The sequence below is a fragment of the Barbus barbus genome (assembly GCF_936440315.1).
Source record: "Barbus barbus genome assembly, chromosome: 1".
Lineage (NCBI taxonomy): Eukaryota > Metazoa > Chordata > Actinopteri > Cypriniformes > Cyprinidae > Barbus > Barbus barbus.
This window is the reverse complement of record NC_136729.1, coordinates 42,301,027-42,314,113: the sequence shown is the minus strand read 5'-3', so window position 1 is coordinate 42,314,113 and position 13,087 is coordinate 42,301,027. Positions and strand designations below refer to the sequence as shown.

The window sequence follows — 13,087 nt, the reverse complement described above, 5'->3', positions numbered from 1 at the left end:
CTGATCACCCTTGTCAAGGTTTATTCTGCATTAATGATCAACAGTTGTACATTTTTTAAAATTACTTAACAAATAAGTAAATCAGAGGTTTAGAACCGTTTTTGTCTGCCAAACACATATTGTATAATAATTGTCTGTCTTGAACAAAATTAAACTTAACTTCCGAATCATGCTGACCTTTGCTGAGCCTCTGCCCATCTTTACTTCTGAGAGACTCTGCCTCTGTAAGACATCCCTTTTATCATGTTACAGACCTGATGTCAATTAACTTAATCAGTTGCTAGATGTTCTCCCAGCTGAATCTTTTCAAAATTTCTTGCTTTTTTTTTTGCATTTTGTTGTCCCCGTGCCAACTTTTTTGAGACCTGTAGCAGGCATCAAATTTGAAATGAGCTCATTTAGTGGATAAAAGTGTAATATTTCTCTGTTTAAACATTTGTTATGTTCTCTATGTTCTATTGTGAATAACATATTGGCTCATGCGATTTGAAAGTCTTTTAGTTTTAATTTTATTCAAATAAAAAAAGAACGTCCCAACATTTCCAGAATTCGGGTTGTAATTAGAACAACATATTTATTCATTTTGTAATTTGTTAAGTGGCATTATGATAATTACCTTTTTATGCGTTTTAAAAATTTAAATCATTTTAGCACTGCCCACACACTGCCAGTCAAAAGTTTGAAATATTAAGAATTTTTTGAAAGTCTGCATTTTATTCGTTAAAAATAGTAATATTGTGAAATATTATTAAAGTTTAAAATAACTTTTGGAAAGAAATGCATTTTTTTTTAGCAGGGATGCATTAAAATACACAAAAGTAACAGTAAACACATATATAATGTTTCTACTGTTTAATCTTTCTATTTCAAATAAATGCTGTTCTTCCAAACATTTGATACATCAAAGAATCCTGTAAAAAAAGTATCACAAAAATAAAAAAACATTATTAGTAACTGAGCACAAATAATTGACAATACTGTAACTGAGCAGCAAATCAGCATATTAGAATGATTTCTGAAGGATCATGTGACACTGAAGACTGAAGTAATGACGCTGAAAATTCAGCTTTGCATCACAGGAATAAATGACATTTGAAAATTTATAAAAAAAAATGAAAACAGTTTAATTAATAATAGTTTTACAAAATTACTGTTTTACTGTATATTTATCATTTAAATGCAGCATTAGTGTGCATAAGAGGTTTCATTCAAAAACAAAAAAATCTTAAATCACTGAAAACTTTTGACCAGTAGTTTATGCACCACTAGCTAATATAATAATTTATAAAGTAACATAATAATATTATTTTCACTCACCCACAGGTGGTCCAGCAGGCACCACACACTTCCTCTCTGGACGGGTACTGATAGAGGCGGTGTGCTGCTTGGCAAGGCCCTCCTGCATCAACTCCTCCACCCTCTCCTCCTCCAACAAGGGAAAGGGCACCACATGCACCCGCAGGTGTGAGCCCTCGGTGGGCCGAGGCACTTTCTGGAAGGCCATGTGGGGGTTTGGGTTCTCCTACAGAATGCATGTCAAAACAACTGTCTAAATTCAACATTAAGAGCTGCAGCTTAATGTTTTTCCTTGTAGAAATTGGAAAAAGTTCACCATCAGCCATCAAGAACATAACTCTATGAGCACTACAACCTCCACTGTGAAAATGTGCTTTTAGCAGTCATTCGTGCTTTTGTATACTGTGAGTGAAAATTTCCAATACCCGGGATAAACCGAGCAATATTTGATCCAAAAAGGTGACCCGCTTTCACGTGAGTGTACATCACTTACAAAACATTCATCAAATGTTCTATTCAGTCTTTAAGTGTAAAACTTTTAATAATGAGGGGAAAATTACAGTTCACCTTATAATAGTTCTAATAAAATCCATCAAATGTGACAAGAGAGAACTCTTGGCAAAAACAGAAGGTCAACCAGAAGGACAGAGAAACCAAGCATCAAGCAGCAGCCACTAAAGTTCAAGCGCCTGAAGGAACTGACATTAGAGATGGCGTCATGTGCTTACGTTTTTGTAAAGTTGCTCGGACAGCTCTCGCAAGCGCTTCTGGAATTTGACCAGGTTCTCTTCTTCCTCCTTAAAGCAGTCTACATCTAAGGCCACCAGCTACAGAACAGAAACAGAGCAGTTCAATGTAGGAACCCATGAATATGTGGTCACAATGTGCACAAGAAATCATTTTTTCCACCTGTAATTGATTTAACATCACCCAGAACAATAGCTGGAATTTCACTCAGCTACACTGAGTCACGCATGCATTATCTTCCTCTTGTGGAATGATGTTTCTTAGTAGGAAAGTAAATATTTGCTCTAACAATGATTCGATCCGATTACAGTTGTTTACTGAATTGTGCCATACAGTACATGATGAAATAGTCACAATTTTATTCTGATTCCATCAGATTGTTTTGGTACAATTCATAATTATTTTTAAAAATATTCTGAAGACACAAAAAATGGGCTCTGTTTCAACAACTTGCAAGCTTCCTTGCTGTCTACTGCCTACATGGGCAGCATCCTAACTGAAGTAAATCATATAAGTGACTGATTTGGAACGCTCTATACAGGCAGCAACATGAAGAGCAGAGGAGACATGAACCACTAAAGATTATAGAGGCTTACTCATGCACTACTTTATGCCATTTTGTAGATAAATAGACTTCAAATATCTGGATGAAGTGAAGTGTGTAATAATGGATACTTGCGTAGTAGAGAGGAATGGCACCAGTGTTGGATGCCAAAATAACATACTTATTAGTGCATAGTGCATCATTTGAGACACAACTTAAGTTGTTAGCATGTTGATACGCTAACACTGCAATGCTCAGTTAGGATGGGCATTTGTCCGGTTTTAGGTAGGACAGTCTGGTTTTGAAATTCAATGTCCGCCTACCAGGTTATTAACTTATTATTAAGTGAAGTACATTTTAAACACAATATTGACTGTTTTGCTCTATTCCTCCAGCAAAATTAGTTTCAAAAAGAGTCACGGCAGAACTGTTACATCTGTGATGGTGTTTTGTTCCTGAATGATTCAGAATTTGTGAACCTGTGAATGTTTTAATTTTCAACCTGAGACTATGATTCAGTGATCCGGTCAATAAAAACAGTCATTTCTCACATTCCTGAATGAATCAGTTTTTTTGAATGAAATGGTTGAATGAATGAATCAATGATGCAATAATTAACGTCATGACTTGCCTCCACATACTGGCATTTTAAGTTTCATACTTAAAGCATTTTTTACAACATTTCATATTTCTATATTCTATTTTAAATTTAAAAAACAATCTCACGGTAATACTTTATTTCGATAGTCCACTTTAGACATTCTACTAGCAGTACCTTTGCAACTACATGTCAACTAGCAGTCATTAGAGTATTAGTAGACTGTCTGCTTAATACCTTCTAACACTTTATTTTGATGCGTCCACAACATACAACATACTGACTATGAGAAACTTTGCAAGTATATGTCAACTTATTCTACTAACCCTAAACCTAACCTAACAGTCTACTCTGAGAGTAAGTAGACATGTAGTTGCAAATTAATGAGAATTAGTTGACATGTAGTCACAAAGTTACTTATAGTTGGTAGAATGTCTAAAGTGGACTCTCAAAATTATTTAACAATAATTATATTAGCTAAAAAGTGTAATGTAATGGATTATGTTACTAACTACTATTTTTGTGATATCATTTTGTATCAATAATGGACTACAATTTGTAGCACTTAAACTTTGGATAGTGTGGATATGCAGCCACTCACAGAAAAGGTGAGATGAACATATCAATTTAAATGTATAATATCATATATCTAGAAAATTTGCCCTTATAAAGGTAATACAAATTTGGAAATCAATTTAAAGGGGGCCAAATATTCCACCTTAATGGAAAAGTTCATTTCTGTCACTGCTTGTAGCTTTGGGATTATTTTGTCCAGGTTTAATGTTGTTTCCTGCTTTCTCCACCATCTTGGATACACTGTTTTCTATAAGGTTGTTGGATTGAACTCTGGGTTTGCCTCTTTCACTGCAAATGTCCAAATATTTCCTACGTTCACAAACAGCCCTTGCATTTAGAGAGCGCCCATGCATGATCCATTTCTAAACCCCTGTGCTACATAGTGGGCTCTGATAAAGAAGTACCGCACCTCATCGAACAGATCACAGGCTCTGTATGGAGGTCCCCGTTCAGACACGAATCCCGCAAAGGCCATGCCATCCAACACCTTGGTCAGGAAGTCATTTTCTATCAGGCCTCGCTGGCCCAGGAAGGCAGCCTGTCAGGGAAAAGAAGGTCAACGATCAAAGAAAAATCATGGCATCTACTAAAATTCCACTTCAAATCAGCAGCCAAGTTTAATTCAAATGTTGCACAGAGATTTTTCTAAACAAAACAACTTCCAGAAGAAACAAAGTCAGACGTCTGTTATCTGCATCACCAGATACATCAAATGAGATGGGCATATGTATATTTTAAACAGATCCCCTGCAGCATCAGCCAGTAAATTAAGGAGCATTTGGCAGGACAAGCTGCTCAGTTTCGAGATGTGAAGCATTCTTGTGCTATAATCTGAGCCATGTGGGGTGGTTTATGAGGGTCGTGTTGAGACGTTGCCACAGAGACATCGGCCGACACAAACAAAAACAGGTTGGGGGCTGAAATAACACTTGCAAATACAAGTTTGATACTTTTCATCTGGTTCATTGTGAGGACAATCTGACGGGCCGATGTGTTTTAAACAAACTAACCGTGATACCATCGGCATGAACGCTTACGGTTGCACCGAGGCACTTCAAAGCGAAGCGTGGACGAGGCAACAACGCTCAGTGATTATCTAGCGAGTTCATTGAGATCATTCTTTCATTCTCTGGCTCTGACCCAAACCCACGGTGTTTATGAAAAGGCAGGTGTTTGTACAAGTGCAAGCTGGTAAGATAAACAATGCTGTATTTCAACATGACATGGGATTAATATTTATTAAGTCCTCCTAAGAGGTTCATATTTATGAGTTGGGTAGTCGTAATTATGATGTCAGGTGCGTTCAAATCATTTTGTTCGTAGCAAGATGGCAATGTACCTTTTCTACAAAAATGTAGTTATAATTCAACAAAATGAACAAACAATGCACATCAGGCGTGTTACTGCTTTTTTTGTTGTTCACCAAATCATCATGGATTTTTTCATAATTGCAATAATTTTGACATCCACCCTGGATTAATGAGAGAAGAAATGATGATTAACAAATCATTGTTTTGATATTTTAGTAGATCCAGTTCTCAAAACTGGCCTATACTTTGGTTAAAGCAGAACACGAAATCAAAACACAACATGTGAATAGGGTAAAATATATATATATTGATAACACCAACAGAGGATAAAGCCAGGTTTATACTTCCTATTTCATTTTGTAAAAGGTTTTTACAGAGGCGTTTTTGATACCTCTTTTTTTAATCACTTATAAATCAGAAAAGCTAGACATTTCGAAATATTATAGAAATCAGGAAAATGACATATGAATAAACTCCCCTGTGTATGTGCATGTATGCATGTATAAATATACAGTGCCCTCCAAAAGTCAATCTCCAGATTTAAATCCGATTGAACATGAATTTGACCAGCTGAAGAGGAGAGTAAAGGAAGAAACTCCCCAAAACAAGCAACAATTGGAATTGGCTGCATTAAAGGCTGGGAAAAGCATTTCAAAGGATGAGAGCAAGAGTCTGGTGATGTCTATGGGTCACAGACTCACTGCTGTGATTGTGCTCAAGGGATCTACATCTAAATAATAGCTTTTAATCTTTTATATCTGCCTTATGTTCAACTGTCCCAATACTTATGCTCACATCAATGAGTGGGATGAACTCTAAAAGTGCTGTTCTTTTTATTGAAACGGCTAATAATAAAATGTGACATTCTGTAGTTTTGTCTCATATTCATCTTTTAATCATATTTGCAAATGTCTTGACTCCACAGCCAACATAGCAATTTTGTCTTTACTGTTCCAATACTTATGGAGGGCACTGTATGTATTTATATATATATATATGTGTGTGTGTGTGTGTGTGTTGCATAAGTGGGAATTTCAGGCTTAGTGAATGAGAAAAACCTCATTTTCAAAATCTCAAAATTTACCAGTGCCTGAAAAAAATAAAAAAATAAAAACTATGGATTTGCCTGTAATGTCTTGCTTTCAATTTTGGCTATGGTATACAACTTGCTTGAATGCTTGAAAGCGCTAGCTCCTAGTGACTAATACTTATCTCCTTTTTTTGTTCCACAGAATAAATTCATACAGGCCTTGAAATATAATGAGGGAGAGTAAATGATTTTTGAGAGAAAAGGTCATTAAATACATTTTCAAATACATAAAATATTAGTATCATACTGTATATCTGCCTACAGACCCCTGCTAAACTGTTACAGACCTCTCACTGAAAACCCTGGACATAATTAGCAAGAAGATCCTTCTAGAACAGTCATTATGCAAGCACTTGAGTTTACTGGACTGATCTGGCACGATGACAGTAAGTGCTCCTAATCGCTTGTGGACTGATGGGCCTGATTACTCTACAAATGAGGTTTAACATCATAAAGCTGCAGATCAGCACCCTGCTCTCACCTTATGAAAGTGAATCACAGGTTCGGAATGGATGCGAATGAGTTGCAGACAGGACCTGTAGCCCTGGAAGAGTTGTGCAAACAAGCGCAGGAAGACCGCCCTCACCTCCTTATCCTGTCAAAAACAAGAAAGCCAGAATAGAAGCGACTGAGAGACATTCCAGATAAACGTATGAGGATGGAATGAGTCAGAGTGAAAATTTTCTCGCCTCAAAATAAACTGTGTACGTGATGGGAGTTTGAAATGAACAGATTTTTCAGCCCCCTGAAGACCCAGTAAGAGACTCCCATGTCGGCCACGTGAGTGTCAGCCACACATTCTGCAAAATTCACATGTAACCTTGCGAGATTGTAAGCGAAAATAGACAAACCAGGCTCTTACCAGCAGCTTGAGGTTGGATGGAGCAGAACGAGGGGGTGGGAAGGCATTATCTGCTCCTTCCAGATCTGGGTGCAAAGCCTGAAGACAAAGAAGGTATTTACAGTGAGGAAATATCCTGCTATCTGAGGGAATGAGACAAATGGTGCAAATATAGCTTATGGAATGTCTCCAGTTAGAATCATCTTTCAATGCTATGTAAAAAACACCACTTTATTAAGGCGCAAGAAGTTATGTATATGTTGAAAGTGCAGATTAGCTACTGAAGAAAGATTATAAATTATGGCGATTAAAGGCGAAGTGTGAAGAATTTCTACACCACTAGTGAAAGCAAATTGAAATGGCTAGTCTTTTTCAATAAAATTTAAAATGGCAATTCCTCTGCAAACCAGGCCACCAAGATATTAAGGAGTTGTGGGTTGTTACCAGGGCATTGATATGTGCTTACTAGAGTTCATGATGGTTTCTAGGTGCTTGTCTAATTAGCCCAAATCAAAAGACCCCAGTCTCAAGTATCTATGATCTGGCTCATATCATTGCTGTCAGAAGAAAAGCACATATCTCCAAAAAATTCATTTCTCAAGAGTGCATTGCATGCAGTGCATGAACTACAGTCTATAGTTGAGACTATAGTTAATATTAACTATGTTAAATGGTTTTGACACTCATCTTTCAAGGCCAATAGAGATTAGTTATATAAATAACCTGATTAAACATCCTTTTAATGGAATTTCAATGCACAGTTAAAACAGTGCGCAGTCCCTCTGTAGTAAAAGTCAACATTACCAAAAGTAGAGGAGAGTGTTTTCCAATGGACTGCAATTATATGTAAGTCTTATACTGGATAATCTTAAAAAAAGTAAAAGTAAAAGCTCCCTCGTCAATGTCTTTAAGATTAGCTCTGTTCCAAAGCACAGTGGTGTAAGGCAGGTGAAGCTTATACTGTATATTTAGGGTTAGGGGTTTCCTCAAATGTTACAATTTTACCATACTACTTTTTTTTTTTCGTCTTCAAATGTATTAAAATAATAATAAAAAAATAGAAAAACATGCATGCAATGTCTAATTAAATGCAACCAGAGTTACATGACACCATAATGTGTGTATTTTCTTTCTTTTTTTTACCATGGACAGTGCTTTTTGAGTATTGTACAACAGGGGTTCGGGGAGCTGGGAGAGGTGTATACACTCCGGTATTTTAATTGTTCCTCCGTCAAGGTCAGCAATGATCACATCGAGCTGTAAACAGAAACCAAAACCCAATCACAGAAATTACCGAGTGAGTCATAGAGCAACGTTACCAGAATCTGACCAACTGTTTTAAGGCAGATTGAAAAATGTCTTTCTGTAAGGCCTTGAGCTCACCAGCTCTTGGATCTCGCTCTGGAACATGGAGTGCACTCCTATGATAAAGGGCGTAGGCGAGCTCAACACCTCTAGCAGTCGAGATGGGAGGACGGGAATGTAGGGGTAGCTGTGGTCCAAATCAGAGTTAGGCAACCACCATCATCATCATGTCAAGCAATCAGCAGATGCTCTCATTACATACAGAGCACAAAAATAGTACACACTGTTGCAAAAGACTCTAAAAATAGAACCATTTGCAAAATTACACGCTTATCATTTTTGAAGAGGACACATTAATTCAAGCTTTTCTTGGCACATTTGAGTTGTCCTGGTTTTTATGCAATGCACTTAGATTGAACTAGATTTGCTAATAATGTAGCTAATGAAATAAAATGCTCTTATCAAGGCAACTGAAGGTCAATTATTCTGGGTATATCAGTAACAGTCGATGTTGACCCACCTGTACTTAAGAGGAAACATGAGGGACTCTAAGGCACGGCAGGCCTCTCCTAGTCTCTGATAGCTGGAAGAGTGGAACAAAACCTTGTGCTCTGTCAGAACCGCACAGAAGAGACTTAGAACATTCTGGATCCCTGGAACACATAAAAACCACACAAACGCACAATTACTTATGCACAAAAAATGTTGTTCAAATATATTCAAACATCTTTTCTGAAAACATGAGAGGTTATAACTAGGGCTAGGTATTGTCTGCAACGTCACAATATGATATTTATCACAATACACTAACACTGTGATATCACAAACCATCATATTTACATCATTAGATCTTGACTGTCACTGCTTAATTTTTTTGTACCATTTAAGCTGACACCCATTCGAGCAAAAATAAACAAACAAGAAAAACAGTCAAGGCAAAATTTAAGAATAATTTTATTGATGAGTATAAAAATCTTGACTGTTAATGTTTAAAAAACAGCTTTTTTTAGTATTTAAATTTAATAAAAGTATAAATGTAATTAAATAAAATATATTTGAAATTTGAGGACAAGCTAAAGCAAATAATTTTTCCTAAATAAAATTATAAAGGTATAAAACAGAGCTAGATAGGAGAAAAGTAACAGATTTTGTTAAAATTTTACCAAAAAAAATAAAAATTAAACCGTTTAAATTTCTTATTTCTAATCAAATTCAAATTTCTTACTTCTTTTCAACTTGCTGCACTCTTTATCTTATCTTTTGGCCAACTGCTATAATGGACTGTGTTTTTAGGATGATTTTTAAACTAATCTACAAGTAAAATAATAAAACCAATATTCTTATTTGGCAAGTGACTGTAAAATAACAAAGATAATTTAACCGCTGGTTCTTATCAAAATCTGGACTTGTTTCCTTTCTTTTACGTAATTCCATCAGTGCATCTGGTGCTAAAACAACACCAAGAATGCATGCAAATAAACAACGCTATCAGCGGGTGCGATTCACTGGCATATCTGTCTTTATCACGTTGATGCAAAAAAGCCTAGAGAATGGCAAATATGTAATGGGGACATAAATTATACAGCAACCTCCTCAACGGGAGTCAGAGAAGAGAGCGAGAGATAAAAGTTTACAGTTCCTGTTTTTGTTTGTCATCAACATACCGCTGAGGCTATTAATCACATGCTCGGCAGAGACAGCCAGCTATTAACAGACGTATCCGCAGCGCTGCCGGGGTCAACGTTCCCATTATGTCTGTGTCAAACTCTGATATGCACTAATAAACAGGAACAAGATATGAAAATTCACACTGACTGTCCTGTTGACCAAATACCTGAATCCAACAATGAGCAAAGAGAGGATGAAATGTTTAGGAACATGAAGTCAGTTGCATGCTTGTCATTCCATTCGACCCGTTTTAGAAATGCAATAAGTCATTGTAAATGTGTGACTTGAACCGTCATGGTCTGAGAGGTTTCTAGCATTTGCTAGGGTCCTGCAGTAATGACAAGCTGCTCCTGAACGTTCCTTGGAATCTCAGTGTCATCTTCTGCCCCAGAAATACAACAACACATTTCATAATCTTGTTTGCGAGGCATCCAGTAAAACTCTTCCTGACCTTGTGACATTTACTTATCTTTTGGAACGGCTACACATTTCTGACCCGTACACAGAAAGGGACAGAAGAAGCTGCAAACAATAAACACTGAGCCTTCTGATGGCAAATATGTTCTTTTTCCTCGATTTTTCATGTGAGAGACCGGTAGAGTGGCCATTTCTACAACACCAACATGGAAGACACTTTGCAGGATAAAAACTGAAAAATAATCTCAAACCTATAAGCAGTGACAGTAACTTTTCCAGCACTTTTGCATTAAAGGGTGATATTTAAATCAATCTTTTTTTATCTTCATAAAGGTAACTTTCTAACCTGTGTCCCCTTTCATTTATTTTTATTCAATGCATCGAGAATTATAAACCATTATAGAGCTGCTACTGATCAAATGAAATCTATCTTTGCACTGCAGAGGGGGCACAAAAACTGCATGTGAAGTGGCATTTAGATATATTTATAAGACTGTTAACGACTGCACATATAATGTAAAATACAAAATATGTTGAATACACACTGGGTAACAGTTTTACAGTGCAAAAATATGAAATGTTGGGAAAAAAATGAAATTCTACTTTAAATATGAAACTAAACTTGTTCTAGAACAAAGCTAATGACTATCTTTAGAAATGGATCACTGAATCACTAATGAGATTTGTTCAATTATTATGCCAAATTATTCAAGAGTGAAAGACCCCTGCTGTGTTGATCAGAGATCAACTTTTTTTTATTATATGTCATTGAATAAAGTATAAAATATGATCTTAAAATGTGGGCAAATGAGCATCTGGCTTAATGGACATGGTATTTAAAGGGATAGTTCACCCAAAAATGAACATTTGGTCACCCCATACTCAGCCTCTAAACCTGTATGAATTTCTTTCAGCTGTTAAACACCAAAAAAATATATATTTTGAGGAACGTTGGTAATCAAACAGTTGGCGGAAGCTGTTGACTTCCATATTTTTTTTCCATCCTATGGAAGTCAATGGCTACCCATCAACAGGAAACAGGCGACTATATTTTGACAGACAAGTGTCTCTGTTTTCATTTTGATGCTTCTGTAGAGCACCTGACGCTAAGTGTGATGTTTAAGATGTTACTGCCACATAATGAATGAAACAAGTGCATGAATCTGTGATAAAGTGTGAATGAATGGCAGACAAGAACAGCATTTGAGAACACAGCTTTTTATAGGTCACTAATGTGGACGTAACTCATCTGAAAATACAGTCTAGCCAAGGACGAGCTGAGCCAGATAGGCCTGGTCATTGATAAATCTGTTGTTGATTCACAGAGGAGAACAATGGAGAGGAGGTAGAGCGTAAATTATACAAAGAAGTTCAAGATGACATTTTTATTAGCTCATGTAGGTCGGCATGTTGCTGGGATATTACAGGCTTGGGTAACCTCAAGATCAGTCCCAGAAGTACCGTGTATCTGGGAGGATGAGACATTGACCTGATGCTCTTATCAGAGACCATGCACACAGAATGGTATTTGGGATGGTGTTTTCTCCTCTGTTAGGTCAAAGACTAAGGCTGCCTTACAAACCCACTTGTGAGCTTTCCATTGCAGGACAAAGAGCAGGTACTAATGATCTTGACAGGCATCCAGGAAGATCGGTTTGTTTCTCACAGAACCTCTTGAGACATCTTGGAAAGCAAGAGTTTTTTGCTTGAATGTAATTTGAAAAAGCAGAATTTCCAGTAAAACTGATAATTGTTTATTATATACATGATTATAGATTAAAATATTAAACATACACTGTCATTCAAAAGTATGAGATCATTAATTTTTTTAAATAATTAATACTTTTATTCAGCAAAGATTCAATGAGAGATTTAGATAAATTGATCAAAAGTGACAGTAAAGACATCTATAATGTTTTTTCAGATTTCTATTTCAAACAAAAATTGAACTTTCTATTCATGGAACAATCCTGAACAAAAAGCATCACCGTTTCTAAAAAAATATTAAGCAGTAAAACGGTTATCAACATTGAAAATAATAAGAAATGATTTTTGAGCAGCAAATCAGCATATTAGACTGATTTCTGAAGGATCGTGCGACACTGAAGACTGAAGTAATGATGCTTAAACCTCTGCTTTGCATCACAGGAATAGTTTAATTTAAAAAAAATATTAAAATAGAAAACTATATTTTTACAATATTACTATTTTACAGTATGTTTGGTATAAAAAAAAAAGCAGATTTCTTCAAAAACATAAGAAAATCTTAATGAACAAATGTTTGAATGGTGGTGTATGTATATATATATATATATATAGGTGTGTGTGTGTGTGTGTGTGTGTGGGCTATGAGAATTGAGAGATTGGAATTTTTCTTAATTATCTCAAAAAAAAAAAAAAAAAAGTCACAATGCAAAAATATCTTGATGGTCCCAAAAAATTATCTTTCTTAATTTTCTTTACATAATTCCTTTTTCCTGTTTGGGGCAGATTGTGTAGTGAAATATGATCTTGACAGGCTTAGTAAGATTCACCCTTTAAGTTGACAAGGCGACTGTTGCTTATATCAAAGCTCTCAGAGAGACGGCCACATGATCAAATAAAAAGCCCACGCTGCTTTAAGGGTCATCAGGTTTATAAAGAGACTCTGAAGGGATTGTTTAGTAAGAGTGTCATTAATCAGAGATCTACATAA

At 36.0% G+C, this 13,087-nt stretch overlaps 1 protein-coding gene across 1 annotated transcript in view; it reads right to left on the bottom strand.

The window, feature by feature from the left end:
- Nucleotides 1-13,087, bottom strand: part of LOC306873989 (myotubularin-related protein 13-like) — a 131,046-nt gene that overhangs the window by 62,371 nt on the left and 55,588 nt on the right. Inside the window, 8 exon segments of the mRNA XM_079423630.1 lie at nucleotides 1,318-1,522; nucleotides 2,025-2,123; nucleotides 4,171-4,299; nucleotides 6,643-6,756; nucleotides 7,024-7,101; nucleotides 8,146-8,259; nucleotides 8,386-8,494; nucleotides 8,828-8,960. Coding sequence (XP_079279756.1) covers nucleotides 1,318-1,522; nucleotides 2,025-2,123; nucleotides 4,171-4,299; nucleotides 6,643-6,756; nucleotides 7,024-7,101; nucleotides 8,146-8,259; nucleotides 8,386-8,494; nucleotides 8,828-8,960 — 981 coding nt within the window.